At 34.0% G+C, this 20,551-nt stretch overlaps 1 protein-coding gene across 2 annotated transcripts in view; it reads left to right on the top strand.

Moving 5' to 3' along the window:
• COL19A1 (collagen type XIX alpha 1 chain) overlaps positions 1-20,551 on the top strand; it is a 331,016-nt gene that overhangs the window by 78,016 nt on the left and 232,449 nt on the right. For both annotated transcript variants that reach the window (XM_015136650.3, XM_015136652.3), the window contains exons 10-11: positions 9,446-9,490; positions 11,977-12,021. In XM_015136650.3, the coding sequence (XP_014992136.3) occupies positions 9,446-9,490; positions 11,977-12,021 (90 nt within the window). The remainder of the gene's footprint in view (positions 1-9,445; positions 9,491-11,976; positions 12,022-20,551) is intronic.

The raw sequence follows: 20,551 nt of genomic DNA, 5'->3' as shown, positions 1-20,551 counted from the left end.
GGAAAACTTAGTAAAAGTCAATTTTTCTCCCCATGGAGTAAGTATGAAACTATCATTACTTTACCATGCTAATGTTAAATACTCAGAGTTAGACTGCCTGGATTTGAATTCCAGCTCAATTTATTAGAGAAATCTTACTGTCTAATTTAGAGCATGACACTTGGTCTCTCTACATGTCAGTTTTCTCTTTTATAAAATGGAATTATATTACATCTACTTCTAGCTTTATCTTAAGGATTAAACAAGATTATTCATAAAAGGGTCAGCACCTGGTATATAAATTTTTGGTAAACAACAGATATAATTTTAACAATAAACAGTTTGATGATTCTATTATTCTAGCCTTACTGTGGGACCAAATTAGAACTTATTTGAAGGAATTTATACACTTCATCTTAGCCAAAAGGCCAAGAAGCAAACTTATTGAATTTATATTATTTATTCAAAATATATTTATAGGAAAATGTTAAAGTCATATATCTTATGTAACCTTGACCTCTTAAAACAAACTAGATGTTAGAAAACCAATGAATTCCTCACTTAATATAAATATGTACAAGAATATAAACTTTTACAATAGTAATAATAGCAGCCATTTACTCAATAAGTGTTATATGCTAAATGCTATCAGGAGCCTTCTTCACATTATTTCATTCAATCCTTACAACACCCCTGTCAGGTAAGATTTATTGTCACTATTTCACAGATTAGGAAACAGATCTAGAGACAGAGAGGAAAAAAAAAACAGTAAAGTCAGGATTTGAACCTCTATCCATGGAAATCCATAGCTCTTGCCCCTTTGCCATATTACCTCATCTGGATAGCTCCTCAAATACTCAGATTTCATCTACACAAGCAGGTCTGAATTAGATCTTAAATTTGTTTGCCTACCAATTTAGTGAACTACAGTTTGCTTTGGACATTCTGCTCCAAGGAGGGCTGTCTGTGTCTCTTCCCTTTAAATCCATGAACCCCTTTTAAACTGTATCTGACCCTAGAGATTCTGATTCCCCCACCTTCATAAGATTGCATTCACCTATTAAGAATCATTATGCAATTCACAATGGCAAAGACTTGGAATCAACCCAAATGTCCATCAGTGACAGACTGGATTAAGAAAATGTGGCACATATACACTATGGAATACTATGCAGTCATAAAAAAGGATGAGTTTGTGTCCTTTGTAGGGACATGGATGCAGCTGGAAACCATCATTCTCAACAAACTATCGCAAGAACAGAAAACCAAATACCGCATATTCTCACTCATAGGTGGGAATTGAACAATGAGATCACTTGGACACAGGAAGGGGATCATCACACACCAGGTCCTATTGTGGGGATGGGAGGAGGGATAGCATTAGGAGATATACCTAATGTAAATGACGAGTTAATGCGTGCAGCACACCAACACGGCACATACATACATATGTAACAAACCTGCACGTTGAGCACATGTACCCTACAATTTAAAGTATTAAAAAAAAAATTATGCATATGGTTTTTCACCGAATGAGAGGGTTTTGTTTAGCTTTACCTTCTAAAATAAGTATTATGGAAAAAAAATTTGCTTGGTTTCCAAGTACAGATGACATTTGAAGTGTGTTTTCAAACTTTCCATGCTTGACTCTCTGGAGATTCTTAATCTACCCTTCATGCCCACATCCAGGCAGCTCAATCATGGCCACTCTCCAGATTAACCTTAATGCAACACCTAATGTAGAAATTTTTTTCTTTACATTCTCCACCAAATATATATATATATATATATATATATATATATAATGTATATATGTATATATGTATACATATATGTATATATATGTATAAATATATATATATATAATGTATTTATCAAAACCAAAAATGTTTAACTTAGTACCATGACTTTATAAAAATATAAAATAAATCAACCTTCTGGAAGTAAAAAAAGCTGTATGCATTAAGGCACTTAAGAAGTACATCTGATAACATGATGAGAAGAGTGGCCAAGCTGCGTGTCTTAAAAATAGCTGGACTAACTATCGTCATTATATGAGGATATGCTTTGTATGATGGGACTTTTCACCATAAACTCTGAAGCCCTCCATCACTGCAGTGAGATGAGACTGAATGAGCAGATCCGTTGTTCCCTAACAGTCTTTGTATTTCTTTTCTGCTGGAAAATGAAATGACTATGATCTTTGAAACTTGATTTTCCCTAAAAAGACATTTTAAGAGAAGACTGCAGCTTCAGAAAATAAAGGCAGATGCTGTTACAGTTTATGTAAGTGCAGACAAGGCCAGTCATTGTTGTGAATGATAATGAACTTTCTAACAGTGCTGGTCCAGATGTAGCATTAATGCTTCAGAGACTCAGAAACTTATATGCATATAGTATAAAAGCTAGAGAATTTTTAAGCCGTTTGGCTTCCTCTCTATATTTCTAGCCTCACCTAATTTTTCTGTGGACATTCAGAATTAAGCTTAATTTTAGACTTCCTAAGTTTAAAACATAATTTAAAATGCCTAATGGCATGTGACAATTTATTATAGAAATTGAGACCATTAAATGAGGAGGAAAAAAAGACAAATTAGCTTTATTCTGACAATGGAATACTTCCTGCCTATGAAATTGTTAAGCTTTATAAAACAAGAGTGATCTCTACTTTAGAGAAAAATACGTCTTAAGCAGAGAATCACCTGTATATCTGTGTAATTTGGAAAATTCTCTAATGAGTGAAGGTATAGTCAAATCTACACACAGGATGGAACTTTTAATCATAAATAGTATGCATAGAAAAAATGACCACAAAGAAAACAGTTTTGTAAGCCTACTTGTTGGCTTCACTTGTTAAAGGTACGAGAATAAAACTTGAATTATCAGTGAAAACTTGTTGCTTTTACATGGAATAATTGTCATTTAACTGTCTTATCTATAGGCATATATTGATACAATACAGCACTAAAATAAGCAGAAACATAAGAAGGACAAAGGTAATAGAAGGACCGGAAAAAGAAAAAGAAACTTGTTCACTCTGCAGTTGATTTTATTTCTTAATGGTTTCTTATTCCCTTCTAATGCCTTCCACTCACACCCCAAGTAGAGCAGTTGGCAGGGAACACAACAGATGGATGACAAGCTCAACACATGCCGTGTATCTGGCACCCGGGCACTTGACTTTTATTTGTTAAACAGCCAGATTTCAAGAACCTAGTCTGCTAATGTTCCTATTTGGTTTAATGTACTACCAGCTTCCAGCACATAAATATTAAATATTGCCATAAGAAAGCTCACACACTCTCTGTTTCTCTGCATAGTTTAGTGGCTAATTATTTTATTCTTGGTGTAGGTTGCTGAGATACTGAACAGTGGATTTAAAGATATAACTGGTATTTTATAAAGACATCTATGATTTTAGATATTAGAGTTTCCTTAGAGTGGCTCTATCTAAAGGAGCTTTTAGTCAGACACATCAGGGACTGCCAAAGTCAGTGTAAGGTATTGAATGAACCTGTTAGGGAAGACTGGAAGATTTGAGCAGACGATCACAGATGATTGGTGTCTTTCTTTTCTATCTCCATCACTGCATTTTCAGATTATTAAACTCAAAACACATGCATTTTTTCCATGAATTCTGCTGGGTCACCAGGCAAAATTACAGCTTATCCACTCTACTCACATAGCAGTTTATTTATATCACTAATATAGTGTGTGTCTATACACCCTGCTAAAATGTGAGCTCCTGGAATAGAAGGACTTGGGGTCTGTCTCATCTCTAATCCCAGCAACTGACCCAGCATATGGTACCTGGCTGATTCTGGGTAAGTGTTTGTTGAGTTGTTCAGAATTCAAGGACTTAGCCCCAAGCCAGAAATAGGTAAGAGAAATAGAGAATGATTGTTAGAAAACTTTGCTGAGAAAACATTGGGAAAGGCCCCCAATGCCAGCAACACTCTCGTGAAAGTCCTTCATACTTTCTACAGAAGCATAATTTAGGGAAACAAGGGAATTTCTTCTTTGCACAACAAAGTTTACAGGTATTGCTTCCTAGAATTAAATATAATAGAAGTGTGTGCATCTCCAGAATTTGCTTGCCATTTTCTCATGGAGAAAATATGCTCTTCCCTCTCTCTCAAACACAAATATTTAAGTTATATTGCTTTCTTTTTATCCAAACTAGATTTGAAGATCTCCTAACTTTCTTACAACATTGTTAGGGTGTGTTCGTTCTCCATATCTTCATAACCATTTACTTCAGAGCTAGACATAAGTAACCAATGGCTTCCATGCATTTAAGGTCCAGTAATGGACTAGACATATAAAGTACTCATCACGAGGAATACTCCAGGCAGGAAATAGTTTGCAGTTACTGCTATCTCATTGTCCTCAATTAAGAGCTGACCGATGACACTGTCCTTCTCTTTATGTCTTAAATCATCTTTCACTTGTTAGAATCCTCTATTCAGATGTCAATCCGTATACTTCAGATATTTCAGTAGATGATTCACATTAAATAAGTATTTCTGTAGTATTTTTATGAAGTTTCAAATTTTTTTTAAAAACTGTCTTACAGTTAGTCTCACAATACAGTGAAAAGCCCAAACACTTGTGCTGACACTTTGAGAAAATCATCACAGTTACATAGGAGCCCAGATTTTGTAGTGGGTTCTATAACATTGACTAAAGCTTAATTCCCTAGCTTTGCTATGTATAGGAAGAAACTTTTACCTCTCCAAGACATTTCAAAATCACTTGGGTTTTCTTTTTGTTTTTTATTTGAACAACTCTTAGTACAACTTGTATTTAATTAATTTGAAAAAGGATTGTAAAATAACATCCCTTTGACAGGAAAACTTAAGGGTTGTAGTTGATTACAAATGTAGCATATGTAAGCAATTTAGTTTTTAACAAAAGCAAGTTGTATTAATAGAAGTACAAAACTGTATAGTATCCAGAACAAAGTGTGTGTGCGTGCGTGTGTGTGTGTGTGTGAGAGAGAGAGAGAGAGAGAGAGACAGAGAGAGAGAGAGAGAGAGAAAGTGAGAGAAGAGAAAGAGATGGTCCTGTTCTCTATTCCGTGTGAATAAGACCATTTCTGGAATGATGTGCTGAGTTCTGAGTGCCACATTTTAAAAGACATGACTGACCAGTGTGTGCCCAGAGAACAGGGACCATAGTATTAAGAGACCCCAAACTATCATTTGAAAAATGAGTGGTTTACTGAATAGAAGACTGATAGTGGCACAAGGGATGTCATGTATAAGACCTATAACATTTATTTTTTCTGTGTAATTGCAGACAGAAGAAATAAGACTGATGGGCAAAATATGGGGAAGGTTAATTTGGGTTCAGAAAGCATTTATTCAGTAACCACACAGTGACTTTTTTTTTCTTTGCTCTCCACAATGCAAATTAAGCAGCAAAAGTACTTGACTTTAAGCTTTAAATAGAATCGGTGCCTTATCAGATTCTTTGGTGGAGTTGTTATACATAAATGCATGAATTTATATTTGCCTTTATATTTAAGAATGCCCATCCTGCTTGTTTTCTAGGCATATGAACCTGTATATACCTATGTACACACATATATATACACACTCAGGATAGTAGATTTTAAGAGAATAGATGTTGAGTTAGCTACCACTAGCCACCCATATATACATCACTATGATCAAGACATGTATTGACTCATAAGAATAAATAATAATAGGATCTCATTCATTTAAGATTAAAGTTATAAATTGGCCTTATTCTGAGCATTAATGTGATTAAAATATCCCCATGCATTAACTGCATTAAGGATTCAACAAATATAAATCATTCAAAAAGTTTGAGATTTTAAACTCTATGCTATGTACATATTTTTTAACTTGGTAATTTATTTCTTAGAATGAAGTCCCAAAATATAGAAGGAAAAACTTCTCCCCTTGAAATAAAAGGACTTAAACTGGATATCTGAAAAAAATAAAAATATATAGGTTTTAAAAAATTTCCTGAAACATGTAATGGACTGCCAACAGTTTAAGAACCATAAAATATTTCAATTTCTAAAGATTATGGCTGAATAAAGCAGGACTATAGTCAGTAATGTAGAAGTCACCTTAGTAATACACAAAATCAAAATCAGATTTACTTTTTTCTGCCTGTTTTATTGGTTTTAGTTCTAGAATCCTGGCATTCCACTTCTGATATTTCTTCTAGTTATTTCATGCAATATTCAACTTAAGTAAATTTTCTTTTAATAAATATGAACTAATTAAAGGGGAAGTATTGATATATATCAAGTGGACATTAAATTCATATAGAGAGTTATGCTCCTAGAAAACTATGCTCTAAGTAAAATGATGGGTCAGTTTTTTCAATACAGAAATATTATAATAGGATCTCAGACATTTTAATCAAAGGCTAAATGCCTAACTGTTAAAAAAAAAATCATCACAAAACTAGTCAAAGGCTAGTTATTTGCAAATTTTTTATTTACCTGCTTGCTTTATCTTTATTTGCTTGGTCTCATTAGTACTAGGTTTGCAAACTATAGCCCTAGGGAATGTGATTTTTTTTTCTTTTTCATCAAATGTCCTCTAGACAATATATATTTCCCGCACAATAAGAAATACATTGCTTCCAATGTCAAAAGAATCAAGAAAACTAATAATAATTTATAGTTTATGACTAGCAGTGTTTACTATTGAAAAATATGCAGTGATTACAAGGAGGTAAAATTAAATCCTGTGATCAGTTTTTCAGAAAGCAACCAGCTGAACCTAAACTTCACCTAACTTTGTCCTAAAAACTTCTCAAAGAGGTTATTTTGAATTTTGGAAAGGGTACTTTTTGATTGTCCTGTGAAGTTAAAGACAAGCTACGTATCATAGTAATAACCCAGGCAACGGTACTATCAGCAGCAACGTTAGATTTCGCCTGCTTTATATTACACGTATTTATTAACTTGTCTTCCTGTGGTTTGAATTTGTACCTGAAAAGGAATACAAGTCCTTTCATAGAAAACCCTATAATGAAAAAAACATTCCTCAGAAATAGGTTTTGAAAGTTATCGTTTCTATGGGAATCATTTATTGTGATTTTCTTTCAATAATGAACTGAAGTATTGATTGGAAGCCAAAGAAGAAGCATCTTATTTCTTCCTTGGACTGAAATTTTGAGGAAGGAGAGACAGCAGGAGTTCAGAAAAGAAAACTAATGTATACCTTCCAGTAATTTTAGGAGGATATTTATTTTATGAATAGAATTAAATTTGCCCTCAAAGTGCTTGTGGCGCCTAGAACTTTAAACCTGGTTGTCAGAGGGAGCATAAAGAAAGACTTCTTCTGTTGACATAAGTTAGGTTTTAGATAAACACATTTCCTATGAGATAATCAGTGATGTCCACTGAGTTATCATTGAGTCTAGAATTATGTTTATAAAACACATTCAGTCAAGAAAGAGCAGAGACCATTTAATGCTGGCCACAGGAAACACAGTATTTTAATTACAACAATCATAAAACCAGTGTCCATTAAAGACATATTCTCAATATCACAGCTTTAGAGAGTTTTGGTACCCAATTAACAGTGCATCTAGGTGTAACCCTAACCTGACATATGGCAGGGTAGGACTTTGGGTGCCAGTACTCAGAGCACCTGCTACACGAGTGGGCCGTGAGCAAAGATAAAGAGGAGATACCATCACACCTTTTTTTCCCAAAAAAGTATTTTTGGCAGTGTATACCATATTGGCATACTTTAATGGATAATATGCCATATCTCGTGATCGTGTGTAACTAGTAATATGATATAAAACATTATATTGGATCAACTGATGAAAATAATCTGCTCCTTATGGACAAGTGGACATACTTCTGTGATGAGTAACAGGAGCTTCATTTCCATAGACTGTTTCCTGGCACCAAATACTTAATGTGTTTTCACTATCACTTTATCAAATGATACTGGAAGTTTCTAATGTAGTTGTGTGATGCGTGAGGTCTCAAACTATAACAATTTGTTTAATGATAGAAATGTATTTATTATATAGATAAGTCGATTATATTTTGTTGATTCTCTAACATTTAATTACATTTAGCCGCAAAGTTTTACTTTAGTGTTTACTATATACTGTGATGATAGCCGTTATGCTGTAGAATACTTTGATAATTTAATCTAATATAAGAAAAACCTCAGTCTTTAAAATAATATGTGTGCATGTATGTAGCTGTACATCTCTGGTAAGAACCACTAAAACTTTCTTTAAAATGTGTTAATTAATGAAATAATGAAAATCTCCTTAGATTTAGACAGAATGTTGCTATTTTAAAGTTTAAAGATGTGAATTTTTCTTCATAGATTTTGAATTTTGCTTAAATAATTCAAATAAATGATAACTAACTGCTTTCTAGGGAATGTTTAAAAACTGTTATCTTATAAATTCATTGTAAATATTTGATAGAAATAAAGCAGTTCCATGAAATTGTTAGTGTATTTTGAGCTGTCTAAACCTGGAAACTCAGAAGCCAAAGTAAATTCCTATAAGAAGGAAAATTCCTAAAACTCCATTGAGAATACACACATCCTCCCAGGAGTATCTCATTCTAGCCTGTGTGATGTTTACAAACCAGACTTTTCAAAGAGATGACCCCAGAATTCCAGCAATGGAAACTGATAGGCATCTGTCTTTTTACCCAAGACAGAAACCAGATGAATAGAAAGAACTAAAAAGTATTCCAAGTAATTGCTTTATGTTAAATGGCACTGAGTATGTATTCAAAATTGATCTAATGGCAATCAGCAGATGTGGGTAAGAAAGTAAAACATGCTTGTACATATATAAGAATACACACACACACACACACGTATATATATAATATATATAGTGATAAAAATTCTGATTTTAGGCAAGAAGTCACTTAAAGCCAGATTTAAATCTTTTTCCAAAGACAGTGTAGGGAGACAACAAGGTATGCAGAGTTGAAGTGTTTGGGCTCAAATTCCAAGTCTACTGCCTATTACTGTGCAATGACCTGTAAGAAGGTCATTGAGGCAGTATTATCTTCCTGATAGTTTTGTTGTCAGAACAGCAGTGCTTGGCCCATAGAAAGCACGATGTCAGACTTCAATATTATTCCCAGAAGTTTCAAAGAGAGAAAATGAAATGAGATACTAAGTAACATGTGGAAAAAACATAGGCTGTAGGGGACCTCAGTCCCAATCTCAGGTAAGTTACTAGTTGGGTGACCTTTGACACGTTGCCAAACCTCTCAGAGCCTCCATTTCCCTATTTTAAAAATTGAGGTAACAGTCCTGGATTTGGGAAATAAGGAATAGATGGAAAGTCCCTATGCATGATGGATATTCCGCATTAGGCTACCTTTCCCCACAACACTAGAACTATTTGTTAAAGACCACAAAAACATCTGTGTTCATATATCTTTATGGATCATAAACATTATTCTGTGTACTTCTTTTAGGGTGAAAATGGTTTACATGGTGCTCCAGGACTACCTGGTCAAAAGGTAAAGAGTTGCTGAATGTTTCATCTGAGTTAAGAATTTTAACATGTTAAAAATAAATTTGCATATAATATTCTGAAATTTTATTTGATTAAGCTGAATTCACTCAAAGACTTTTAGAAAGCTATGGATGTCTTTTCAAAGAGAACTCGCGGAAGCAATCCCCTCTTGAAGGGACCATTCTAGGAGGAAGCTTTATCACAGAGCTTTAGTAAGATGCTTCTCCAAAGAACTAAATGATAGTGCTTTCTGGGGAACGTGGAAGTGTACATAGCTGCTCTGGAAATGTTTCTGCTTTTATTAGTCAGAGTCTAAAATGTACAATAGAACAAATTGTACTTCCTTTGACTGGTTTTGGTTACCTCTTGCTTATCTTCTTTTTTGTATATCCCAGATAGAACTAAACATAATAGTTACAATGACATAAAATATTAAATATTACAAAGATGCTGTAGACAACTATCTCTTCAAACATATTTTTTCTTTCAGAACAAGGGATTCCTAATAAGTAAGGATTTTTGCATGGGCCAACCTGCCTCTTTCTGTGCCTGGTATCTTTCTCTTTACCAAGGGGAACTTTCTTTGTGCCCCTCTACTGTGCAAGGGCTACTTTCTTCTTCTGAGAAGAAGCATGGTTATCTGTGACAAGCATTACTGAAAACACAGGGACCATTATATTCCAGTTTCTTGGAGGGATGGGGAGCCACTTCAGGTGGGGCCAGCTGTCGTGATACCATCCAGATAATCCCGCCACAGGAGAGAGCATTATTGATGTAATATTAGATGCCCACCAAAGCCAAGCATATCATTTCTGTGCTCTGGAGATGTTTTACAGGTTTTGGCAGCAACATATCACAAGTTACTATGCATGTAGGTTTTTCTCTATAGCTGAAAATACCATTTAAAAAGATATGCACTTATTTATAGTTACGGATTGTGTTCAAGAATTTATTTACTTGGCCCAGTAAAGATAATAAGATTGAACTGGCAGCAATGAAATGGCAAGCTTCTGAATTTCTTCACAGCAGCTCTAGACAAAACCCACTGATACAGCATGTGCTGCATCTGCGAGTCGAGTTGCAAGCCAAGGGATGTGCAGATTTATCTGCTGGGAAATAGTTTTGGACTTTCCAGCAGCTGTTTGTGGTGGCTGCATCATGCTGACATTGTGACTGATGTATTGGAGGCGTTTAGCAGCTTCAATGTCAGCTTGAATTAACAGATCAAGTTAAAGTCTATATTTTAGGAAAAATGGTAGAAAAAAATATAGACCATGCATTCAGTGGTAAAAAGCAATACCTAACAACCGACCTATATTCTTTCCTGGTAACTTTTAGGGGGTAAATGAAGCAAAAATAATTATTTAATTAAATGTATGTAACACACACACTTACACACATATTACTTAATTATCTAATTATATTATCTAATTATGTATGCTATTTAATTATATAATCATATACATATATGCAATTATATGGGTATATATATAAAATAACATACTCACAGACTAAATATGTCTGTATATATGCATGCACCTTTCTATATAGTAAAAAGCTGGCATTCCTTTTCATAGAATTAGTATAAGTTTTATATACCAAGGGTCAACTTGTTGAGGCATTACAGAAAAAATCTAGAGATCAGAAACCCTCTATCTCCTGTCTCTGTGCACTCAGGAAATGCTTGCTAAATGCTTCATGTGCTCCAGGACCTCCAAGGGTGGAGAGCTGCACATGACCCGTTCCCAACATTCACTTGCTGGCTATGTTGTCATGAGTGCTTGATTCAATGAACTTTTGTTGATTGTGTGAATGAAACATCAGTTAAAGGGAGAAGTAAGCTTGTCAGATCAGAGAGGGTGTAGATGAAGAAAGGGAGACGTACACCTTTCAGTATAAATATGCTGATTGAGAGTCAGCAGCCCTCCAAGCACCAATCTTCTTTCTGTGACTGAGCCAGGATAGTGGACAGGAAAAAGCATAGCACTGGTGTCGAAGGTAGAGCCAGAACCCTTGGGTTCAAACCTGAACTCATTCATCATGAGATACTCATCAGAATGGTATTCCATAGGAGTCAGCTTTCTAAGAAGGCTGTTTCCACTGAATCTAGTAAAATAAATAGTAATACTAAGAAGAATGGCTAACTTAGTCTTTGCCAGACACTATGAGGATGCATCAAATTCTCAGATCAAACTGTTGAGGAAGATAGTATTATCATACTTATTTTATACTTGAGAAAATTCAGGCTTATCAAGATTAAATTGCCTTGGAAGTAGTGAAGCTGTAGCTTATAACTTAGAAAATGGTTGCTTTAGTGTTTAGAAATATTTAAATCTTATGTGACTTAATATTGGTTTAGAGCTTACATGTTAGAAATGGTTATTTATAATTATTGATTTTTAATTGTTAGAAACATCATTTTATTGTAAAAATTGCATGTATTGTAAGTATCATTTTTATTACTATATACATTTTATTCCTCTTCTACAGGGAGAGCAAGGTTTTGAAGGCAGCAAAGGAGAAACTGGTGAAAAGGTAAATATCTCTTTTTACATTCACGTCTGTAAAAATAAATTGTGTTCCTGAAAATGTTTTGAAATAGAATATTTAACTTGTTTTGTGCATTCCCTATAAGCAATTTAATAATTTTATAGACATAACTAAAACATTTGTTTCAATTAAGGTAGAGTAAATATATTAATGATTGCCAGAAATCTTTCTAAACTTATTTGGATGGTATTAATAGATATTTCTAGTTAAATTTGTGTGATTGATATGGAAATGATTTAAACATTTATAAAGCATTATATTTTTATATTGTGAAATCATTCACTAAGTGTCCAATTATTTAAATAAATGCTTTGTTTATATGTACACTTGGTTTATCGGTGGAATTTTTTCCTGAAGGAATAAATTAGAACAACTAACTGTAAAAGTCAGGATCCCACAGAAAAGAGATGGCATACTAAAACTGGAATAATTTCAAAGAGTTTAATAAAAGCATGGTTTAAAAAGTATGGGCAAGGTATAAGAAAACCACAGGGATTGTGCAGTATCCCAGGTCAGGTTACAGCAGACTCCTTAAACACCACATAATTACCAGACACAGAGGCAGAGAAACGTGTGGCGAAGGCTGGAGACAGTCAGCCCAAGATAAGCACATAAAAGGGGAGCCAGGACAATAAACACCTCCACCCCACTATCCTCCAGCCTTCAGCTCTCCTACTGGACCCCACTGGCCAAACCAAATTGAGAGCCAGTATGATGGAGGAAGCCTATAAGCCTCAGTCTCCCGAAGTCCAGAGCAGGTGGATAAGGGTGGACAGTGGATCCTGAGGGAGCAATGGCAGATGCCAGCCTACTAATCTAAGTGCTGTCATTTAAAGTAACCTTCTTACAAAACTAAATTCTAAGTGGTTAATTTTACATGTTAATATTCTATTATAATAAATAATTACTGAAAGTCATTTGATAGTGAAAATATTTTAGCAATCATTGTTTTACAAATTTACAACTTTCTATTCAAAGTACTTTTCCTTCAGATAATCATTTGAATCCTTTTTCATTTCAAAAATCTAGTTTTGTTTTTAAATAAAACAAAAACAGTACCATTCTTTTGTTTAATAACTCTTGTATACATCAAATGTATATATGGAATTGGATGGCCAGGAGAGCTAGAAAGGAGAGTAATCTCAAATTAGACAGTATTGCCTGTATTTTGCTTTCTTACCAGTGACCAGTTATTTGCTTTTTCAACAAGTGTTTATAGAGAGAATGAGCATCTATTATAATTATAAGACAAATTACACGTTACAAACTACATGATAATTACTTTTCCTCACAGAACTGAGAAAGAAAAAAGAATGGCTTTATAATAACCATACTTTTGGAGATCATTTCATTAAATGATGACTATTTTTAAGGTGAACGTCTTTTCTTAGAAATCTCTTGGACATTTTTCCTTTAGAATAACAGTCATTGGAAGGCCATGTCTTTAAATAAATGCTTCCTTTATACATATTCCTGATTTATTAAGTGGGATTTTACCTGTAGGAATAAGTAGTGAATAAGCGAAAACAGATATATTCTCTGTAATTTAAATCACAAATACACTAAAGTCTTAGTAGTTGTTTTGATAGTTTATATATATAGTAGGTATAGCTCAATAATAAATAGATTCTCACAGGCTACAAGGCATTAGAAAACCATTCACCATATTTGGCTTCAAGGATTTTCCTTCTAGTTCCTCATATCAATTAACTGTTGCATTTAAATAGTCAATTTCACTACAAGGTAGAAATATGTTTGTAGAATGATTGAAATATATTAGAAAAAAATAAAGCATCAAACAGAAAAGACAGTATGTACCTTGAATGAGAATCCCAATTTAGATGATTTATAGTCAGATATAAGATCCATGTAATAACCCTTATATTATTTTGATTGGTGCAAAAGTAATTACATGACACCAACCAAATAAAAATGATGTTCTGCTTTATTATTTACTGTATATTAAATTTTTGAGCTTTTTCAAAGTCAACATGCTATGTATTCTGACCCAGAACCACATGTATTTTTTCATAAGATAAATAATTGAGGTCTTGTAGTTCACTTTATTTCTAGATTAGAGTTAAACAAGAAAAGTCTATGAAACACTCGCATTGGTGTGACAACAGCATGAGAGTCTTGGATTACTCACAACATGATTTATTTTCTGAAGAAAGTCAGTCTACCTTGTACTTTAAGGTTTTGTGGAAAACTGAGTATATAATCATTTTCTAAAAACCCACTTTTCTTCTTTAATTACCCTACTGTGGCCTTTACTGTGTTTGATTTGACTGAGTGACAAGTCACCAGTTGCAAAATACAACAATTCAGGACGTTGTTATTGGTCAGAGATGTCGTATCTTCCAGAAACACATAGTTACTGGTCAAAATATAAAAATTATATCAACTGCAAAAGGTAAACTACCATGTGATATTTTCAGCTGACATTTCTATAATGCAGTGGAAACCAAGTGGAGAAATCTGCTTCTCCCATTATGGCTACAAAACTAGCCTTCAGGCCAATCGAACTCAATAGACTAACAAAGTTGCTCCTCAAAGACTTGAACACTCTGTCCTTAGTCCTGAGAAAAACCTGTGGCACTAGAACAAGTATAAAGGACCTCATTTAAAGTATATTTCTGGATCTATAGAAACTTGTAACAACATTCCTGAACAAACACAATTCAGTCAAGTCAGTCCTGAAGTGAAAGTTATTTTAAGGGGTAGTTAGTTCTCTCAGAAAGGTTGCTGGTGCTGACATGACTCTCTCAGATGACAGCTATTTGCAGGTGTACCATGCTGTGGTTTATCATGTAGACCTGTAGCAATGACCCCATCCCACTTCGCCATCCCTAGCTGGCAAATTTAGGTGTGTATCACCCAAGGATCCTTGGGCTCTCCAACAGCATAACTCATGAGGCAGGAAGGACGGAGGACCCTCCCCACAGCTGAGATCTGTATTTTGGCTTCTCTGTCTCTATAGGAGTGGTCTTCTGGGGATTTTCCTTAGATTCCTTCAGTACTATTATTATAGTGCAGGCTGCTACTACAAGCAAAAGACAGAGTTCAATCCTCAGATAACAGTTATCCCCATAGGATCTATCAGCCTTCCCAGCAATGATTTTGTCAAACTCTTGTTATGTAACCAAATGTAAATGCATGAACTAAGCTCTTACATTACGTTAGGAAAAGGCCATTTAGCAAGGATTCATTCACATGCGCTTCACTCCTTAACCCCCAGCCCAGGTTTTTACTTTATGTCCTTGTGAAGATAGAAATATTACTTGGTTACATTTATGAAAAGAAGCAGCAAATAGAAAATGAAATGTAAATATCTGCCTCATTATACCATTCAATATTTTTAAGTAATTGCTTCAAATCATATAATTTAGTTTGCTTTTAAAATGATGATTATTTTATGTTGTCACTCAAGCTCTAACTTGAAGTTTAAGAACTAATTTTCTCAACGTTAAACTTAACTGCAGAACCTATTGTTAAATACCATTTGATTGCGAGAAATATCCAGTGGCGACAGCTACTCATACCTTACTTTTGTTGATTTATTGCCTAAAACGTAGTCAATTTGGTTCACTGAAGAGTGATGTTTAACTTGGGCATATATGGTGGCAAATTCTTACCTGGATCTAAGATGCTTCTGTTGGTGTGGAAATTTTCCATTTGGGAAATTAAAGTTATCTGGCCTCTTGAGGGCCTCTTAAGTTTGATGAAAAGAAAAAAGCAATCAAATGAGCACTTCTTCGTGAACCATAAGACTGAAGGAGAGGTGGAGAGCATCCAACATGTGGCATATTCTGCAGCTCTGAGAGTTCGTGGTTGAGCAAGTTCTTGCTTTCTCTTGTTTAGGCTTCTGAGCATTATCTACTTTGATAATCTTGATTGCTGATCTTTTCTTCCACTCTGGGTTATACTAATAACAATAAATGCAGACACAAAACTAACAAGTGCATATGGTCCCTGCTTTAATTCATCTCTTAAAACTGTTGTTGGAAAACTAGTTGTAAATTTCCAGTGACTTGTGATTTTTTTATTGTCTTCTTCTTACCAAAATATAATCTATATTCCAAAATGCCATATGAGATATGTATTTAAATTAGAAAACTGTGTTTGAATATTTATTACTCTGGTTTTATAGTGCTTGCAAATATTTTTCACCTGACAGAATCCACTGGAAAAGCATTCCACAGACCCCTATTCTTAGTTGATTGATTTAACTCTATATTGTTATAAAATTCTGTACAAAATGTAATTTTCAAATGAATACAATTATTTAAATGTCTATTATAACCTAGCATAAAGTACACATATACTTTACTACCCCCAAACTATCTGGGGTTATTTATAATTAAGTCATACATCTAAACATTTGTATTTCTTTTATCACCTGTCAACATCAGCTAATTTTCAGATGACATAATTCAAATTTTTGTAAGCCAGCCTAAAATAAAATATATTTAGGCTTGATGCTGATTTTATTAGTATTTATTTTATTAGCACTAATTTTCGATCTCCTGACCTCGTGATCCACCTGCCTTGGCCTCCCAAAGTGCTGGGATTACAGGTGTGAGCCACTGCACCCAGCCAGCACTAATTTTCTATGCCACGTTTTGCCTTCAATGGTTACTTTTGAAGATGTGATGGGGGAATGGAAAATGCTTAACAGAAAATGTCTCCACTTACCTATTTCATAGGTTAGTCATTCATATTGTTTTCTTATCAAATGAATATTAAAAAACAGCAGCAGTGAATTCATTCTTGTTATTCTGTTGCTTTTTTGTTTTCACCATTAAAAATATGTCAGCAATCATGATATGTCTCATAAGCATGTTGGATCATTTACTTGGTAGCATTTTGTTCATTTATTTCAGATAGATAGATTTAACTTTTATATTTAACTTGTAACAGCAGAAGTTGGATAATCAGACTATTTTTATACCAGTATCACAAATAATGTCGCCTGCCAGCAACTTTCTAAAATATTGACTTCTAGCATTAAATGTCGTGAAATTATAGTAACTCAGAAAATCAATAGTGATCATTTGCTACTAGAAATGTCAATTATGGCTTTAAATAAACCAGGACTTTTACACTGAAAAATCTTTTTACTTTTGTCAATTTCTCATTCAATTGTTGTGGTAATTACACATAGAACATGAGAATTTGAATGAGTGGTTGTGACTTTGGGCCACTTAAAATTTGGTATTGAGTGAGAAAAAGCCCACATGAGGATGTTTATATAATATACATAAACAATTATTCAGGACATTCTGGGACAGCATCTAGATCACTCAACAGGGAACCAACATTCTTAGTTTCTGGAGTACCACTCCAAAAAGAGCCTAGACTTCATGTTTATTTTGAAAGTGATGGTGACATGTCATAAAATAAATGGCTTCACATATCTTTGTGTTCTGTGTTCCAGTCCAGCTCTGTAATGCCAACTGTGTAAACTTGGATATGCTCCTAGCTTTCTTTATCATAGTTTCCTCTTTTATAAATAAAGTTAGTTTCTACCTCATAGAATGATTGCAGGAATTAAATGAGTGCTGGTGAATAAAAGATATTCAATAAATGTTAATATCCTCAACAGCCAATATATAAAAGTAATATAAAATCTTAATATTTTGACAAAAATTGATTTGACAGAATTATTATATATCTTTATTTGAGTAATGTTAATTCCTAATTTTTCTTGTGAATAAGTAAATAAAAAGAGGATATAGTAGTTAGCTACTGATATGTAACAAATCACCCCAAAACTTAGTGACTTAAAACATTCATTTATTTAGCTTGTGATTATATGGTTTAGAAATTTACACTAGGCTTAGCTCAGTGATTTTTTTTTTATCTCGGTTGACCTTATCTAAGTTCGTTCATACAATTCGCCTGTGTTATCTGCAGGTTGTGCATCCAGGAATTATGCATCTGTGGATTCACCCAACCGTGAATCAAAAATAAATATTGAGAAATAAAAATTAAAAATAACAATACAACAATAACAAATAATACAAGTAAAAAACAATATAATCTAACAACTATTTACGTAGCATTTACATTGTATTAGGTATTATAAGTAAACTAGAGATTATTTAAAGTATATGGGAGGATATATGCAAATACTACTTCCTTTTTTTATAAGGGACTTGAGCATCCATGAACTTTGTTATCAGCAGGGGTCCTGGAACCAAACCCCAGCAGATTCTGGGGGAAGAGTGTATATCGCTTCTCAGTTGCCAGGTTGGCTGAGGGTGGCTGGGCTAGTTTGGCCTCTGCTAGACAACATGTCTCTACTCCAGATGATCTCTCATCTTCCAACAGTTATGCTGGACTTGTCCTCAAGGTGAAGGCAGGGATCCAAAAAGAGGAAGCAGAAGCATAAAAAACCTCTTTAACCTCCTTGCTCAAAGCTAGCTTGCCCCCACCTCCACCACCACCATGTTCTATTGGTGAAAGCCAGTCTCAAGCTCAGCCTAGATTCAAGGAGTAGGAAAACAGATTCCACCTCTTGATGAGAGAAGCTGCATAGACACATTGCAAAGGGTGTAAATATATGGAGGGGTGAAAAAAGGGGCCATTTTATAATAAATCTAACACAAATGATATAAAATTTTATTTTAAATTAACAGTAGAGTAGAAAGGTTAAACAGATTTATCAACTTTACTTCATTTTCCTCCTTCTCCCATGGCCTAAAATATCATTCTTAAAGTTAGGTTTATATAGTGGGACTTGCAGACTGTGTCAAAACATTTTGAATTTGAAATGGTAGAAACACTTTATATGTAATAGGAAAATATTATTTTAAAAATCTTAATTAGAATGGGAAAAAAGAAATACAATATATCAAATAATTAAACCAAGGAATGGTTTTGTACTTATACATTGCCACATGTACTTATTAACTTTAACTAAACTAAAACTGATACAAACATAAATGGAAAAAACAAGTCGAAGTTGAAATTTGTTTTTAGGATTTCATGATTAAAGCTTCTTGGTGATTATGCCTAGTATTCAAAACTAATGCAAGAATGTTAAATACTGTTATTATAAATATAGCACTTTCCCTTCATCACTCTAAAGCAACTGTCAACATGTTACCTTACTTCTCGTGAATTCTCTCTTGGTTCACCTTGCAGAGTTCTACTGAACATCAGCATGTTATACAATTGTTTCCTTTACCCTAGTAACATGTAAACTAAACTTCTACAATTTTTAGGAAAAACTTTTTGACAGCTGACTTAAAAAATAAAGAGAACAGATGGAGCAAAATAATAACTATGATTTTAAAAATCATAGCAATTTATCTGTGGCCAATGATAATTGGTATGGGAGTAACCATGCCAACTTTCAATTATCCATGGTAGCAGGCAATTGGGAAAGAGTGATGGTAATCCCACAGCCAAGCCAGAGGCTTAATGCTAGTCATTACAGATTGCGTATTATTTTCCTAATTCCTTACTGTGCTCGTGAATAACTCTAATTTATGTGAAATATGTTTAACCCTCTGTTGTTGCATCACTTGCTAGTAGTTATAGAAAAAGTAAAATGTCCAGAGAGAGAGAGAGAGAGAGAAATAAGAGGAGAATAACTATAAAGGGCTATAATATTTTATGAACTTTAGTCTTTTAAAGTATTATTTTAATGATTACATAATATTTCACTCTATAGATATGTAATATTTTGAGCATTCCCTCATTGTTAGAAATTTAACAACATCTGTTAAATGTGTTTTCCTATTTGTATCACTGGTAACTTTAGCAAAATAATTTTGATGAATAGAGAGTAGAAGCCAGGTTGGAGTTTGCTGAAGAGTTAAATGACAGGTGACCAGTAAAGAGGGCATGCAGAAAAACCCTTGCAAGGACTAGCTGTGAAGAGGACAACAGCCATAGGACAGTAACTGGATAGGGTGTGGATCATTTAAGAAGAATACTTTATACCAAAATCCAAGGCAATCATAAGGTCCTTGGCAGGAAATATTCTTGAACAAGTTAGGACCCAAAAGAAAAACATAGACTAGTTCACTAATACAGAGAATTCCAAATGTTTTATACTTCCTAAGAAATGTCAGACTTAGGCCATCATCTTTAAGAAATTCCCATTAAAATCTAGAATAAGACAAAGGTATAACTGCTATTATTTAACAATGTTCTGGAATTTCTGACCAGTGTCAATTTTACTTCCAAATTATAGTTTAAATCTATTTCTCTCCATCTACCCCAATGTCACCAAACCATAATCATTAGTCACCTCCTAGTTAATCTCCCTGTTCTCACTCTTTCTCATTCATTCTCCAAATTATAGTCAGATGCCTCTTTACGAAACTATTCATGTGACTTCTATTTTTAAAACATTTTAGTTGTTTCCCATTAGGTTAAAATCCTGAATCCCACAAGGTCCTGCACAGTTGGATGTAGACGTGCTTCTCAGAACTCATCTCTTCCCACATTCCCTGTTTCTGCTTCTATTCCAGCCACACTGACCTTCTTTCAGTTCCTTGAA

This window comes from Macaca mulatta, chromosome 4, assembly GCF_049350105.2.
Source record: "Macaca mulatta isolate MMU2019108-1 chromosome 4, T2T-MMU8v2.0, whole genome shotgun sequence".
NCBI lineage: Eukaryota > Metazoa > Chordata > Mammalia > Primates > Cercopithecidae > Macaca > Macaca mulatta.
This window is presented reverse-complemented; position numbering and strand designations above follow the sequence as displayed.